Raw genomic sequence first — 17,167 nt, forward strand, 5'->3', positions numbered from 1 at the left:
AGCAACTTTTCTATTTAAAGATGCTGAAACGGCGGTAACGAAAACTGTGCAAACAGATGCCAGAAAGGAGAGTAATAGAAACAGGAAAAACATTTCAGGCACAATGGTCTGTAATTCAGAATTTCCTTCATCCATGAGTTAAGGATTTTGCTCCCTTTCACTGGCTTCAGTTTCATCTTCTTGGTTCTGACCTCTCTGTATGTCCCATTTTCTATTAACTATGTTGAAACAAGTCTTTGGGTATATACCAACATACCTTCCATTCTGTGTGGTAACTCAGCTTGCAAAGCAGGTGAAAAGGAAATCTTTGTAAGACATGTTTCTGCTTCTAAACTTGCAATCAGATTCAGACTTGGTCTCCTGAGTTTTATATCTGATACTATTAACTTTATTTGCTCTGCAAAAGTGTCCTAGATTACAATTTTAAAAAAGTTTGCATTGCAGTAGACAATTATAAATTCCTATGTTGTTTATGAAATGAGCAAATGTACTTATATTGTTTGACCTTTATTGATCTTATTACTTTATTAACAACTCCAGAGCTTTTTTCATAGATGTATTAAAAATTCAAGTCGCCGATTTAAAGGAAGCATATATATGTCTATTGCTAAATAGTTGTTTTTAATATTAAAAATTATTGTAATTTTCAGTAAATACGTTAACTTGTGGCTTTTTTGAAAGTACTGTTTCAGTTGGTTTGTCACTACATTGCAGTATGTAAGCTTAAAATAAATAATTGACTGTCTACAAGAAAAACTCCCTGATTCTTAATTTTTCTTTGCAGATCATGTTCAAAACGAAGAAAACTATGCACAAGTACTAGATAAATTTGGAAGTAATTTTTTAAGTCGGGATAATCCAGATCTTGGCACAGCTTTTGTAAAATTTTCCACGCTTACTAAAGAATTATCAACGCTGCTGAAGAACCTGGTGAGGAGTTTCAAGCTTTCTTAGTTTTTTAATTTTTCCAAAAATAAAGTACAATATAACTTCATGATCCAGATGACTGGTTTTAAGGATGCTTTCAGTTTTATTTCAAAACCCAACCCAATAATTGCTGCAGAGTTTATCTCCAAAGGGTGTTATTAAACACTTGCTGTGTTTGACTGTTAATTGGCAGTTAAGAAGAAGAAGATAAATGTTGAGACATCACTTGAGGCATCATTCTCAAGTGATTGACGGTGTTATATATCTCTTCTTATGGACCTTAATTTTAATAATTCTGTGACTTGAAGTCTTTCCAGTTAAAAGTCTAGTACCATTAGTTATGGCGCTTTTGTATTACCTCAAAAAAATCCTTTCACTTCTTTGAAGAAAAATAACAATTTGGGGAATGTGCTTGAATGGTGTTAATAGTCCATTCTCCCTGTGGTATACAAAGCGTCCACTGCTAAAATATTAGGCTTATGAAGGTGGTTTAAAGGTTTGTCTTATCTAAAGTTTGTCTTAGACCTTTTATGTCTGAGAGCTGGATCATAAAACTGTAGTTGTAGCAAGTATCTTTGAATCCTGTAAGTAACAAAGACACATTTCTCTTGAAATTATGATTTGTGGGTTTGATAGCTGTTGTATTCAGAAAGTGGTAGCTTCATTTTATGTTTTTCTTATAGTTGGGCTTATCTCCAAGCTTTTTGGTATGTAAAGTATAAACAATGTTACAGGCTTTCATTCCTAGAATCCCCAGCACAAGCACAACTGCTCTAGGTCCCATCGAAGGTCCATGCAGCCAGTACCCTGGCTTTGACAGTTGCCCAAGGGTGAATCTTTAGGGAAGAAGGTAGGAAGAGAGCAAACATATAGGGATAACACCTGTACTGTGGTCATGAAAACAGTCTTCAGCTCAGAGACATTGGAGCCGAGGCAATATCTTTTGTTTTGTAGTCCTTATTAGCCATTACTTCCATGAATTTGTCTAAGGACTTCTTGAATGTATGCTGTGCTTGGCACAGAATATAGTGGATTTATCCGGAGTGCTAAAATGAACTGCTCTCTGTAATGTCAGTTCTATTTCTTTTGAACCTGATCCTTTAATTTTTTGTTCCCTGATCCTTATATCTTACAAGAAATGTAAGAATTTCTGTATTTTTCCAAGGAATTTACAGATAGCTATCATTCTTCCTTTCCCTTCCTGTATCTACTTTTGTAGCTGAGCCTTAGTTATTGCATAACTTGGATTGTCCTTGTTGGTCCTTTGTGCATCCTCCCTTAATACAATTATACCCTTTCCTGAAATGAGACCAAACGTGAAGATGGTTCTGTTTCTTATTCCTTTTTCTGAAGGCTGATAGCTTTATGATTACTGAACATTGAGCTTGATGTTTTCATGGGATTCTGTGTTGTAACTTCAAGGTATTTTTCCCTTGAGGCATTTTTCTTGACGATAGTTATTTCATAAGCATGATTCTGTACAGAGTTTTTTCTCCTTACGCATCACTTCACGCTTTTCAGCGTAGACTTCAATCTTTAATTTCATTCTTTCAGTGATGTAAAGGTTCTTATGCAACTGTTCATACCTGGCTTTTGCTTTACAACCCAGACTAGCTTAGTATCAGCAGACGTTCTCACCTGACTCCTGCACACCTCTGACATTCACATATAAATATCTGCCCTCTGTATCACGGGCCCTAACAATGCTCAGAATGGGCCATCACTTCTGACTTCTCCTGCGTGTGCTTATGCTGCCTTCCAAGTCTTGCCTCTTCTTCATCACCTACTTACTCATCTAAGGATGATCACACTTATCCTAATGAAGCTTGCTTTATTGAAGAGCTTTGCTCCAGCCTATTACCTGGATCATCCTTTGGTTTAGTGTTGGCAGTTTTTAAAGACCAGTAGGTATGTGAGGGACCTGCTTTCCTCTGTGAAGACTTCTGTCATTCTGGGTTTTTTTGCCCTCCTTTAACCTTAATTGAGCACACAATTAAAAATAAGCATTTTGAAATGTGTGTTAAAGTGCAGTTTGAGGGCAGTTTGGGACTAGAACCCAAGTTTGTTGGAAGCTCTCTGGACCTCATCGTTCCTAGCAGGGCTTCCACAGAAGCGTTTAACTTCTTTCAATTGGCAAACAAGTGGGGCTTTATTTAAGGCAGTGCTGATGGAGAGGAAAAAGCTCTTTTAACTTAAGAAGCCACAGTCATTCAAAACAACATTATACTATTTCAGCTAGACTATGAAGCATTTTCCATCTAAATTCTTGTTGACAGCATATAAGATATGCTATTCCCTAATTTGCTTCATTCAACAGTCTCAAATAGACAAGGAGCTTATTTTAACCAATGTCTCAGTTTTTTAAAACCACTTATTTTTCACCTTTATTCTCTCCAGGATAATTCTGCTTTGTTGACCCACTGTAGTTCTTAAGCATCATCTGATTAGTACAATTAGATTGAATTAATACAAATTTTTTATAATATTGAAATAGAAGTTGAGGTCCAGTTAAAAAACGACTGAGAAGAGGACTGTATAATGTCACGGGTGAAGACCCACAGTAGGTATTGAGGCTTATGTTAATAAAACTAATTGGAAAAAATGGCAGTAGGGTATTAAGACATGAATGGCAAGTTAGTAGGCTTTTTTACATAGAGCAGATTGCTACTGCCTTATTTAAAAAATGTGCAATAAAATAGTGAATAGTCTTTAAAGACAGGAAGACAAATAAGGAATAGAGCTACACAATAGGCAACAAAAAACTTGAAAAATTTGCATCTATTTTTATTAAATCTTTTTAATTTTAATTATGATTCATTAAATAGTTTCCTATGAATTCTGATATTATGCATACTTTGTGAGGAGGTTACAGAATAATTTATTTCCTTCTGTATGAAGGAATTCCAGAGTGATCACTTAATTGCTATAATCACTTACTATGAAGAAAAGCCAGCAACTTTTATTATATATACAACTCTTGAAAACTATCATTTTGAAATGATTGTTCTGCACACGAGGTCAAGAATAAAAGCATATCCATTAATCATCTTAACAAAAACAAGTAAATCGTTATGCAAATTCTAGTGTAAACTGTTGATGTTATCACTAAGCATAACATCTGAAACTTAAAATGTATAAATATCATGTTCTATTTATGAGTGGTTTGGGGTTTTTAAAGATTGTATTATAAGAATGACACACAATGACCACTTCTGTAACATTTTGTAAAGGTAATTATGTTGTGATTGGCCATTGTCAACATCAGCCTAGGTTTTCAGCAATCTGTGAATGTCTCACCAGAGTCTGTTCCTCTGCTTTTTACTACTTCTACACCCTTTCCTGTTCCAGGTTTCATTCTTCATGAGATAATTCATTATAGTAGTTCATTAAAAAGCTGTATGAAGATCTGCGTATGTGAAACTGAGTGTGTCAGTATCTTTAAATTGATCTAGGTGAGGTTTTGGAAGAATGCTTGGGTCACTTGCAGATTACTTGGTGGTTTGGGGTGGTTGGGTTGTTTTTTTGTTGTTGTTTTGTTGGGTTTTGTGTTTTTTTTTCTTTTTAAATTTTGCACAGTGCTTGGCTTTTTCCGAATGTTTAAAGCCTTTTTTTGGTTGTTTGGTTTTTTTTGTTTGTTTTTTCCCCACCTCCCTTTCCTATAAATGTGTTTGGCTAATCTTTGCAGGCAAATTATCTTCTGTTCATATCCCTCTTCCCCAAATTATCATATGTATTTCCATCTGTTTTTTTTCTTTATTTTGCTCTAGATAAGGGACTGTTCTGCTTTATCAGATGTGTTTCCAATTCATTTGGGCTACTGTTTTATCAAGTCTTGAACTATGTAATAAGTGATTCCAAAATCTTACCATATTGGAGTAATACGCTGTAATTTAGGGGGTTTTTCCTAGCTGACGTACTAGCTGGCTACTGTTCAGTAATTTCAAGCCAAGCATTAATGGCTTGAGTTGGTTGTCCCTAATGAATATACTTGGAAAAATGAAAAAAAGCTACAGTGCTAATACTGTTGTTCACGTCTGTCCTGATAACTGCTTTAAGTCTGCCATGTCCACCGATGTTGTAAAAAATATGTGTTCTCGCTCTTTTTTGAGTTAAGATGGGATTAAAATCTTTTGAATATTCTTTCTCAGAATTAACATTTGAGATACAAGCTTCAGTTAAGGTTGTTAAATAGAAACTGATTGAGATGGTTGAGAATGAAAACAACAATACCTTTTCTTTAATCTGTGTGTATATATCTATATAGTGTGTATATATATATATAGTAGGGTTTATTACCTTAGTCCCTGGTGGCTTAATATTCATAATTCTTTTCCTCCTCCAACAAAATGGACATTGACGGGGATTTTTTAGTTGTGATGTATTGAGATAAAAAGCCAACAGAGGACAAATTGCGAATAGGCATGATCCTCTATAAGTTCCCTGGCTCCTTTTATTTCTGTTAGGAAATAACATTGTGGGGGGAGTGTGCAGATGTTTAAGCTAAGAAGAAAGACGACCAGAACCTAGCTCTTTAAACGGAATCAAAGCTGAGACTATCTGTTACAAACTCCTTTAGTGAAGCCAGGTAAAGAAAAAAAACATCTTTTGGGGTTTTCATCACCAAAAGTGATGAGATTGCTTTTTTTATTTCATACAATTAATATTTGAGCACTAATTATGTTGTTGCAATTAAGGAAAAAATTTCTCAGATCTTGATGTTTTAAGCCATGAAAAACCTTTGCTCAAGGTATTCTGGCAGATGTCCTTCATCTTGCTTTGAATGCATTTTCAATATAAGATTTTGTGAATTTAAAAAATACAAAATATTGACACATGAAATAGTTGTCTAAATATCTTGAAGATGAAGATACAAGTGTGTGTCATGTTTTCTGAATTTGAATCCATCTCATGCTAAGAGTAATTATCAGTTATGATATCTACAAGCTGTCCAAAAAGAACAAAACTTGACAGGTGGCTTACAAGTTATCAGGTGATAATTAACTAGTTGTATAATAACCTGTGTTCAAAAGATCCACCTTCCCCTCTGTCATGCTGAGACCCTAGTGCTTCCCAGAGGATAATACGTACTGAGCTGAGAACCGTGCTTTGGACTGCTTTGTATCTTTGTTAGAACAACAGGTGCCTGAACTGTGCTCAAGCTCTGGCAGCCTGGTTTGGCAGTAATCTCTGGGGAACCTCACAGAAATCCTTTCCACCCAGGATATTTACAGAACAAAATATATGGCAGATTAAAACCACTAATATAACACTTCCCTACTCCTTCAGTTTACAAGCAGAGGATGTGCTGTCTTTCAGCCTTCCCATCATTCTCGCTATCCTTCCTTAACAAGGAACTGAAGAATTCATGGAAAGTTTTGGGGGAGAAACAAAGGGAGTAGGAGAAGCAACAGACTTTTCACATCTCTCTCATGTGATCGTGAATCTTCAGGATCCATACACACCATCTGTATTCAAATAGGAGCACAGCAGAAGTTTTCTCTATCTTCAGGCTGGCAAAGACAAACAGAACATTTCCACAGATATTTGATCAAACAGGCATGGACTTAACGGGGCGGAATTTAAACTCTTGAGAATTTAAGCAGATCTCAAATTTTCACACTGGAAAAGGAAAGGAACAGTCTTCCCAAATAGTTGGGAATAGTCAAAGAGCTGGCGAGCCTCTTTGCTCATTGCTCATTTTGTTTGTGGTTGAATTAATGTGTGTCTTGCATGTTATCTGCCTGTAGTTCAACAGGTCCTTGCTTCTTGCTCAAGAGGCTGTAAGAAACATTTGTTCCAAAACCTAATTTGCTTCGTGAATAATTATAGAGTACTCAAATGTTTGCTTTGAGAGACTGAAGATTACCTTGAGGTGCTCTCAGAACTTTGCTTATATACTATTTTTAAAATTCTGGTTTTATATCACCCTAAATAAGTAAAGATTAATTGTAATGGTTCTATGTCTGATGCAAGTGAGTGCTTATTAATTCTTCTGAGACTTGAATTTACTATTAATTTAGCAATTCTGAGGTGATTGCAACTTCATTAGTGAAATTCAAAGACTTGTTGGCAGTAGTTTATTAAGATCAGGCCAACTGAGGCTAACTGTATGAGGTTCAAAAAGACCAAGTGCCGGGTCCTACACTTGGGTCACAACAACCCCATGCAACGCTACAGGCTTGGGGCAGAGTGGCTGGAGAGCTGCCTGGCAGAGAAGGACCTGGGGGTGTTGGTTGACGGTCAGCTGAACACGAGCCAGACGTGTGCCCAGGTGGCCAAGAAGGCCAACAGCATCCTGGCTTGTATCAGGAATAGTGTGGCCAGCAGGAGCAGGGCAGTGATCGTGCCCCGGTGCTCGGCACTGGTGAGGCCGCACTCGAGTACTGTGTTCAGTTTTGGGCCCCTCAGTACAAGAAGAACATTGAGGTGCTGGAGCATGTCCAGAGAAGGGCAACGGAGCTGGGGCAGGGTCTGGAGAGCAGGTCTTATGAGGAGAGGCTGACGGAACTGGGGTTGTTTAGCCTGGAGAAGGGGAGGCTGGGGGGAGACCTTATCGTTCTCTACAACTACCTGAAAGGAAGTTGTAGCGGGGTGGGTGTTGATCTCTTCTCCCAAGTAACAAGTGATAGGATGAGAAGAAATGGCCTCAGGTTGTGCCAGGGGAGGTTTAGATTGGATCTTAGGAAAAATGTCTTCACTGAAAGGATTGCCAAGCATTGGAACAGGCTGCCGGGGGAAGTTGTGGAGTCACCATCCCTGGAGGTATTTAAAAGGCGTGTAGATGTGCCACTTAGGGACATGGTTTAGTGGTGGGCTTGACAGAGTTAGGTTGACGGTTGGACTTGATGATCTCAAAGGTTGTTTCCAACCTAAATGATTCTATGATTCTATAATCGTTATAAACCTTTTTGAATTATAACATTATAATGTTTTTCTTTTTAGCTGCAGGGTTTAAGCCACAATGTTATTTTCACTTTGGATTCACTCTTAAAAGGAGACTTAAAAGGTGTTAAAGGGGTAAGTGTTGAAAACTAACTTTTGATATAGGGAAATGTTTTCAGGTTCGTCTGTCTTGTAACTGTTTTCCATTCACCCATAAGATTATTTCTTATGTTGGCATCTAGTAATATTCTGTATGTAGTCCAAAGAACAAATTCAAAAATGGCATGACTGTGATGCTTCTTTAGAATTTAATTGTAAATCCTGTCTTAAGTTCCAGAAGAAAGCGATACTTTACAAAATTTGAAACCAGTGTTTTTTATTAAGTGCTGTCTGAAAAGTTTTAAAAGAAAAAAATCTTTTGTTGGTATTTACAACTTGATAACTAGAAAGACAAAGTTTTAGAAGTGTTCTAAGCCAAGTTTCTGTTTCCTAAGGACCTCAAAAAGCCCTTTGACAAAGCTTGGAAGGATTATGAAACCAAATTGTAAGTATTTTTCTTCTTCTTTCTTCAGTCTTCTTAATGCTTAGATACTGAACATTATAAAGTGAATTGTGGAGATTTCAGATGGCATTTACACATTCTTATGCCCTTTACATAAAATGTATTGATAGTAAAAATTGATATTTATATGTTGTCCTCTATTGCAGAACTATGTTTTTGAGAGACAAGAATTTTAGTGCATATGGTGTGAAGTCTAAGATATCTTCAGTTTTAAAAATCTTTTATTGCTATAATACCTCTCTTCTTTGGGTAAAGAATGGTTAATGAAAACAGAAGTTTGGAAACAAGTTGTATCGTAGTTGTAGAAATGTTAGTGGAATGGTTCAGGAAGTGATGGGCAGTTGCTTTATCAGAATCCAGGAGCTCTCAGGAGTGAATTCAGGTTTTGTATCCTTTTGTTTATTCCCGTTTTTAACCCTATTTTTAGCTTTGTTTCACTTCTGGCTTACCAGGAGGAGAAAAAAGCAATGAAAGAAAAATTCAGGGCCCTAGGAACTGCTGAAAACTTATCTGCATGATTTTCTGACCTACATACTAACTTTTGCCTTTAAAAATTGTTACAATATTAAATCTTTGTGAACCACTGAACTGGAAATGAGGTTATTACCTATCTAAGGCAAAAGGAGATTCTCATCCCAAAACTGCCCAATCATACTCAGTTGAGCATTCAGATCTACATGCAGAATTGTTTTTTTTTCCCTTTTTAGTTATTTAGTTCTTACAGATACTGCATGTTTTTGCAAAATATTGAATAGTCTTCTATAGCCAGCAAATTGGTTTTAAAAAAATTCTTTCTGCCTCTCAAGTTGCTATATGTAAAATCAGGGATATCTTTGCCAGCCAAATGCCATTAAACAGAACTTAAGAGACAGATGTATCTTATACAGACTCAGTGCACTGAATCATCTGTGCGATTCTGTTCTGAATTTGGAGAGTTTGCGGAAAGATGCTCATGTTTTGTTAATAGTTTTTTTTTTTTCTCTTGTGAACAAGTTTCACTTGGGATTATTAAGACCAAGAAGATGTCCCTTACATTTCTGAGAGCCCCATTTCCCAGGATTTGTTCATGACCAAATATCAAGTCAGAGATACAATATGAAGTTCAGAGGCACAGTGCTGAGAAGTGCTTTGTTCTGTATGCAAACATTATGCCCTCTTAGTTGGAGAAAAGCGGAGTTCAGAAGCAAATAAATTAATCCTTTTTAATCTTTTGTGTTTTCCCCTGGCAAGGAGTGCCACTCCAATAAACAGACAGTACTTTGTCACCTGTTTTACACAGGTAGAGCTTCAGTGTTTATTTTTCTCAAAAAGGTCTGTGAGACAACAGACTTTTTAAAGAAATCAGAAAATTGTTTAGATTTTTCTAGTCTGTGTTGGAAAACTAAGTCTGCTTATGATGGAGTGTCCAGTGGATATATAAGGACCTCCACACTGTAAAACTCTGAAGTCTCAGGATGGCCTCTTAGTTCCATATTTGCATTTCACTGTTTCAGAATTTCACTGTTGGCTTTTTCTGAAAATGTAATGACTGGCAGTCATGTAATTTAGCATAGGTGGTAAACTTCATATGCTGCCTTATTGTTTTTCTTGATTCCTACCTTACGAGCGTGACACTTCATTAAGTCATTCTGCAATTTTCCTGCCAAGTCAGTAGCTGCTTATACGTATGCTTTAACTGCAGTGTGCAGAGGTGGAGGCTATGGAGCACGTCATATAGAAAGAATGAGATCCCTCACGCCCCGCCTTGAAGTAGCACACAAACTAGAGAAAAAAGTTCAAGTATGAAAGGAAGGAAGGCAGCTTCATGACTCCGTTACTTCTGGACACTTAAAAAGTATATATAGGACTTGGTATCATAGAGGAACTCATCTTCAGAATGGCTTCTTTAATATTTCTTGTTTAATATTTTTTCCTACGTAATACTAGATCACATGATAGTAGAAGAAATTCTGTAAAATGTTTTCTAATTAAAATTTCAGTACAAAGATTGAAAAGGAAAAAAGAGAACATGCAAAACAGCATGGGATGATAAGAACTGAAATAACAGGCGCTGAGATAGCAGAGGAAATGGAGAAGGAAAGGCGGCTATTTCAGCTACAGATGTGTGAAGTAAGAAACAAGTTTCAGCTTTTAATTATGACACCATAACTTAAAAGTACCTTGTGGGCCTTACTTAAAGGTGGTAAAATCTACTTTGTCATTTAATGGGGTGGAGGGAGGAAATTATTTCCATGTCACATAGTACAGCAATATGAAAATAATTATTTTAGCAACTCTGTACAAAACTTGGCTTCCTTTTGTTTTATTCCTTTTCTTTGTTTTTAGATTATTATGCAAAGGCTCTTGGGCTGAAAATATACTGTTGAAATATTTCTTATTTTTTCAGGTTTATGGCTGAGCAGTTGAAGAAGTATTTTTTGATACCTTTCTTCCAACATACTTTCTGAAGCCTTTTAAAACTTCTAATAAAAATTTCTAAAAATGCTAGTGATATGTTACTTCCATAAAACTGCTTTTTATATTACTAGTTCTCTTTATTAGTTTTTTAGGGACGTTTACTTTAAATTGCATACTATTTATATTTTTAGAATATTTTAGTAATTACTGCAGTAGCATTAAAAAAGGGAACATCTTCAGGCAATTGTAAAAGATGAAACTTTGTCCTGAACTTGTTTTATGTTTTGGGGTGTTTGAATTTTAGGGATGGCCAAATAAATGGTTTTCTCTTTTGCTTGACTGTGGTGGACTGGTGGTTTATGAGTCAGCATCCAGGTTAAACAGAGTTAATTAATTCATTGACCAAATGATGTTTTATTGATTGAAAACTGTTGAAGGTGGTGAGGCATGATTATCAATGTGTTTTTCACTGTCCCAACAGTATCTTATTAAGGTTAATGAAATCAAGACAAAAAAAGGTGTGGACCTTCTGCAGAACCTTATTAAGTATTACCATGCACAATGCAAGTAAGTGCGATGCTTTTCAGCTGTAGTTATTTTCTTTTTTTACACAAGTGTTTGCTCTCCTTTGTTTTCAATTTCATTTGGTTACATCAGGAATTTTTATCATAACATAATCTGCCATATGCCTGCAACTTCATCTTATTAGGCTGCAGTCTTTCAGTAGAGAGTATGAAAGTGAGTGAGGCAGGGGAGCAATGGAGAAAGAGGCCAAGGGAAAACCCTGCATGCTGTGTACAAAATTAATTTTTTCAGTTCCTGAGGCATAGATCTAGAATGTAATTTTAGAACTAGCTTGTTTATTCTATTTAGTAAGTTCTGGGCGTTTTTTCTGTAAATTTTAAAACCGTTGTGAAAGCCAGTCATTTCTTTGAAATTCCTTGAGGTGAAACTGGTAAGATATTTCCTTGTCATCAGTAGAACCACGGAGGCAAACATACAGGAACTTTTAATTAAATCAAATACAGGAAAGAGATTTTTAGAAATTACAAAAAGGGAACATGTTGACTAATGGTCATAAAAATAAGCTAAGCTATGTTCTCTCTAATGTGGTATTTGTTAAAGCCACAATGGTATATCTCCACAGCTGAAGGATATCATACTTTAAAACAAAAAAAGCCACCCCCACCTGCAAAAATCCAATAGGAAATAAAAAGGAAGCTTCATAGTGATGAATGTTAATTGTTTTCATTCAGATTTCTAATTTAGTATAAATACCTGAGGGTAGAGGTTAAACTTCTGTTTATCTATAACCTAACCCTTCGTATGTTGCTACTTCATATAATGAGCCAAATAAACACTTCACAAGTTAGTATATTTTTATACAGTGAGATTAAATCAACAAAGTAAATCAAACATTTTTGGACTGAAATGCAACTGTCGGACCTTTCTGAACTGTATTACATTAGAGGAATGTGGAAGCTGTGCCATCGTGTGGGTAGATCGATTGTAAAATAGTTCACACTGGGATAGAGTGGGGTTTTGGGGCTTGTGATATTTTTTTTTTGTTTTGTTTCTGAACATGGGGGGAGCTGGATAAGTTTTATCGGCTTTACTGTTTTTCTCTGCAAGACAGTCTGCTTTCTGTTACGAATTACATGTATTCCCGATAAATCACAGGTATTTTTTTATTATAGTTTCTTCCAAGATGGCTTGAAAACAGCTGATAAACTTAAACAATATATTGAAAAGTTGGCTGCTGACTTATATAATGTAAGTTTACTTATAAGTAGTTTAATGTCTCAAAATTGAAATATTTTCTTTATACGAATACATTTTAGATATGACTACAAAGGTGTATATTTCATTTGTATCTTATAAATGAAAGGTGTGTTCTTTGAAAACTAGCCTGAGGAAAAACATCATGACTATCTTAAACTTTGTATTCTGTTTTTGCAGCTATTAGGAAGAGTAGCTTTCATTCTACTACTAATTTAATGCTGCATTCAAATAAAACTAATTTAAAGTGGGAATCTTTGAATCAGATTACATTATTAGTACCAATTTTAGCTACCACTAGCATTTTTCCAGAACAAAGTGCTTGGTGATAACACCACAGTTCGTGAATTAATTAACTTGTGATGTTCGTGGAAGGCAAGTAATAATGTGGAATCAAAGCTCGTGTGTCACCCAAGTGCTTTTGTACTCTATAATAAGAATTACAGTAATCCCATTTGCTGCTGCAGTTTGTGGCTAAATTAAACTGTATTTTCATTCCTTAAGTCATCTGTCAAGCTTATTGGAGTTATTTAATATTTCAGAGATTAATTCAGTTGCATTAGCTGTAGTGAACCATTAAAGCGTAACAGAACAGGGCATGTGGAGTTGTAAGTACACTTTAGCTTGCTTTTCAAGTAATACGTGTAGAGAAGCTGAATACATAAGAATGGACTAGTCCATGAAAATAAACTCAAACATTACAGACACGCATAACTGTTGAGCTGGTTGCTCAGGACAACTGAAATGGTATATTGGAATGCATAAAAAAATTAAAGTTGCATCCAGAAAGCATATAATGGCAATCTCTTTCCATAGATAAAGCAGACACAGGATGAAGAAAAGAAACAACTTACTGCTCTTCGTGACTTGATAAAATCTTCTCTGCAGCTTGATCAGAAGGAGGTAAATACTTTAGACATGTTATTCTCAGATAATGTGAATTTATGCATTCTGTATCCAGAAATCGGTTTAACTGCTGTTCAATTTGTGTAGTTATGTGTTCAGAAGAGTTGAGCTTTGAATGTTATGACGAAACTAATATTTAGAATGTCCAACTATCAACAAACAGTAGTTTTAGACTAATTTTCCTTTTCCATTTTATATATGAAAATAAATTATTTTTTGTGTAGTTTGATATTTTAATATACTACTTTAATGTACTATCAGAACAGTTGTAGTGGATTGGTTAAATGCTTCATCTAGCCCAGTATCCTATCCTTGACTATGATAAAGAATGAGTGTTCAGGAAAATATATAAAGGGGTTGGATGCACACTGCTTTTTGTGTCCTGCCATCCTCCAGCCAGACTGTAGTCAGGATTTTCCTGACCAAGGTGATCCTGAGTAAGCTGGAACGAGAACTGGAGGCTTGCCTTTACGTGTGGTTTCCGTATTACTATTAATCTGCTAACTCACACGGATCTTGTGATGTTGTTCTCCTTCCCAAACCCTTTTTGCTAATACTGTATAAGAAGGAAGAAAGTTTGTACGGCAGCCAGAAAGAAGTGGCTGAGACAGGGCAACTAAAAAGAATAATAAATCATCGATTACACTGGTATCAGAAGTGAAAGGGGAACATGCAGAGTGCATTGCAGATGTTCTGGAATACTCCTTGAACTAGGAGATAGGATATAATATATATCACAGTGTTTACTTGGGATAATATTGTGACTTTTTTCAAATCATAGTGCCTGAGAGTCAGAAGTACTGGATATCCTGTGGTGAAGCGGAGTGTTGGGAGGGTGGGGGTGGAAGCAGGGTGGCTTTCCTTTAGGAAAAGATCGCTTACACTCTGTTCAGTTTTCTCTTAGGTAAATAAAACATTAGTATTTGCCAGGTGTCTACTTAGCTTATTAAATAGTTATGAAATATGAATCATTATGATGGTTAAACATTAGACAGATGCCATTCTGCTGCATGTATATGATCATCAACACGTATGATTGGGCAGTATTGCTAATATCAAATAAACATAACATAATTTACAACCAGATGGACTGAGTCAGCCAAGTTTCCAACAGCAATCGATCATCCATGTTTAGAGTAAAATGCAGGGCAGTAAACACTGATACTTCCCCAGAATACCCTCCCAGCAGTAGTATGACTGTCTTTGTAGTCTCTCTACTACCATGTTTGAATTTGTGCAGTTGCTTTTTGAAGCAGTGTAAACTATCAGCTTCTGTTACAGCTGTGTCTGTCTTACCATCGCTACATGTTGTGTGGATAAATCTTTTTTCCTTTTATTTGTTTTGAACTTTTAGAGCTGCATACCGTACTAAAGATGGGAGTGCTTGTGAATTTATGATAGCATCACTAGATCATTTCTGATCTTTTTTTTCATAAGTCCTAACATCGACTCGTTTTCTGACCAGCGCTTAGTGCAGAGGAGGTGTGTAATGTTTAATCGGCTGTAAAACTATAACCATATCATCCTCTTTCTGAATGTTAATAGTCAACTCACAGTATCTTACTTTTCCCCTCTGCATCACTTTGCATTTGTTTATGCTGATCTTCACCTGTCATTTATTGTGAAATTACTTACTGTTGTGATGTCCTTGAGAAATTCTCCAGTATTCTTGGGTATCCTGAATAATTTAATACCACCTAGCAAACTTTGACAGTTTACTGTTCACCCTTTTCTAGGCTGTTCTAATGTTAGACTCCCCATGTGCTGGCACAGCTTTCTGTGAAACTCGTTTGTTTCCTGCTTTTATCTTGTTAGCTCATCAGAGGACTTTTCCTCTTGTCCAGTAGCAATGTAATTCTTTCATAAGGAACACTAAGTACCAATTGAAAGTCCAGGTAGATTGTATCAGTCTGATTCCTGATGTGTATCTACTGCTGATTCCTTCAAAGAACTCCAGGAGATTATTGAGACGTAACATTTCTGTACCAAAACTGCACTCTTTTTTTTCAGTTTTCCAGTATATAAAATACTAAATGTACTCTTAAAAGTAGCTTACATTAATATTCCTTATGTGGTGTGAAGTTTACTAATCTTTGCTTTCCTGGTATTCTTCTGGAATTTCTTCAAAAATAGGACTTTAGTAACTGGGGAAAGTAAGTGTTTTTTATGGGCTTTCTTGTAATTTTGTAGGTAGCACATTATAGTTATGGCTAATGTGCGTAGATAAATGTCTTGAAGTTAGTAAATTATTTCCGGTGGAATCACAATTAATAAGGAATGATTGATGAGTCACTCCTTAGAGTGTGGTGGTGGTAGTTTTTTTTTTCTTTCAAATACTTGCCTATGTGTGCTTTTCTAGTCATAGAATCATAGAATTGTTTAGGCTGGAAAGGACCTTTAAGATCATCAAGTCCAACCATAAACCTAGCCCTGCCAAGTCCACCACTAACCCATGTCCGTGAGTGCCACATCTACATGCCTTTTAAATACCTCCAGGGATGGTGACTCCACAACTTCCCCCGGCAGCCTGTTCCAATGCTTGGCAATCCTTTCAGTGAAGACATTTTTCCTAAGATCCAATCTAAACCTCCCCTGGCACAGCCTGAGGCCATTTCTTCTCATCCTATCACTTGTTACTTGGGAGAAGAGACCACCACCCACCCCACTACAACTTCCTTTCAGGTAGTTATAGAGAGCAATAAGGTCTCCCCCCAGCCTCCCCTTCTCCAGGCTAAACAACCCCAGTTCCGTCAGCCTCTCCTCATAAGACCTGCTCTCCAGACCCTGCCCCAGCTCCGTTGCCCTTCTCTGGACACGCTCCAGCACCTCAATGTTCTTCTTGTACTGAGGGGCCCAAAACTGAACACAGTACTCGAGTGCGGCCTCACCAGTGCCGAGTACAGGGGCACGATCACTGCCCTGCTCCTGCTGGCCACACTATTCCTGATACAAGCCAGGATGCTGTTGGCCTTCTTGGCCACCTGGGCAGGCAGATGTATATTTGTGGATAAACGTAGGCCAGAGGGCTGTTGCTCTCTCCGCATCTTTAATCCTATTGTTCTGAAGAACAACTCAACCTTACAACACACTGTACGTAGTTTTTAGAATTTCTTTGATGTTACGAATGATAAGAGACCTGCCAGCTCTTTCTCTAGTACTCAGTTTTCCCTTATCTCATACTCTACAGCCTTTCCCAGTGCTCTGTTTGGTATTATTTTCCTTCCATCTCCAGTGTGCATGTGGACCTACTAGATCTCTTCCGTAATGCTTACAGAGCTTCCCATATAGGCATTACATTTGTAATCCCATTAGTTTATAAATCACTATGAACGTAACTCATGCTTGCTCTCCATCCTCACCCCCAAAAGCTGAACAGAGAACATTAGATTTCAAGAGCCATTTGGAAATAACTTTAAATTTGAAAGTGTTTTTATGAATTGATTCCCAACACACAGAGGAACAAGACCTGCTCTCTTCTCATGTACCTTTTTTTCCCACAAGCTGATTATCTGGGAAGCAAAGAAAAATACCTCCTCCTCTCCTGGCTGCTGCCTGTGTTAAGTTCAAGCTACTTGGTAATCAGCCAGCTCTTGGAAATAAAGTAGGACAAACGGGTGGTTGTTCTTCGGTGCCGTGTATTGTACCTACATTGCTGCATACAGTACAAGTCATGTTCAAAAGTTGCTCACAGAGTATTATGAGGCAGACCAATTA

The 17,167-nt window shown here is 36.7% G+C and overlaps 1 protein-coding gene across 6 annotated transcripts in view; it reads left to right on the plus strand.

The window, feature by feature from the left end:
- The window catches only part of ASAP1 (ArfGAP with SH3 domain, ankyrin repeat and PH domain 1), a 161,157-nt gene that overhangs the window by 89,258 nt on the left and 54,732 nt on the right, over positions 1-17,167 (plus strand). For all 6 annotated transcript variants that reach the window (XM_064442082.1, XM_064442087.1, XM_064442085.1 and 3 more), the window contains 7 exons: positions 785-930; positions 7,870-7,944; positions 8,304-8,353; positions 10,351-10,480; positions 11,250-11,335; positions 12,466-12,541; positions 13,364-13,450. In XM_064442082.1, the coding sequence (XP_064298152.1) occupies positions 785-930; positions 7,870-7,944; positions 8,304-8,353; positions 10,351-10,480; positions 11,250-11,335; positions 12,466-12,541; positions 13,364-13,450 (650 nt within the window). The remainder of the gene's footprint in view (positions 1-784; positions 931-7,869; positions 7,945-8,303; positions 8,354-10,350; positions 10,481-11,249; positions 11,336-12,465; positions 12,542-13,363; positions 13,451-17,167) is intronic.

Source organism: Phalacrocorax carbo, chromosome 2 (genome assembly GCF_963921805.1).
Source record: "Phalacrocorax carbo chromosome 2, bPhaCar2.1, whole genome shotgun sequence".
In the NCBI taxonomy this organism is placed as follows: Eukaryota; Metazoa; Chordata; class Aves; order Suliformes; family Phalacrocoracidae; genus Phalacrocorax; species Phalacrocorax carbo.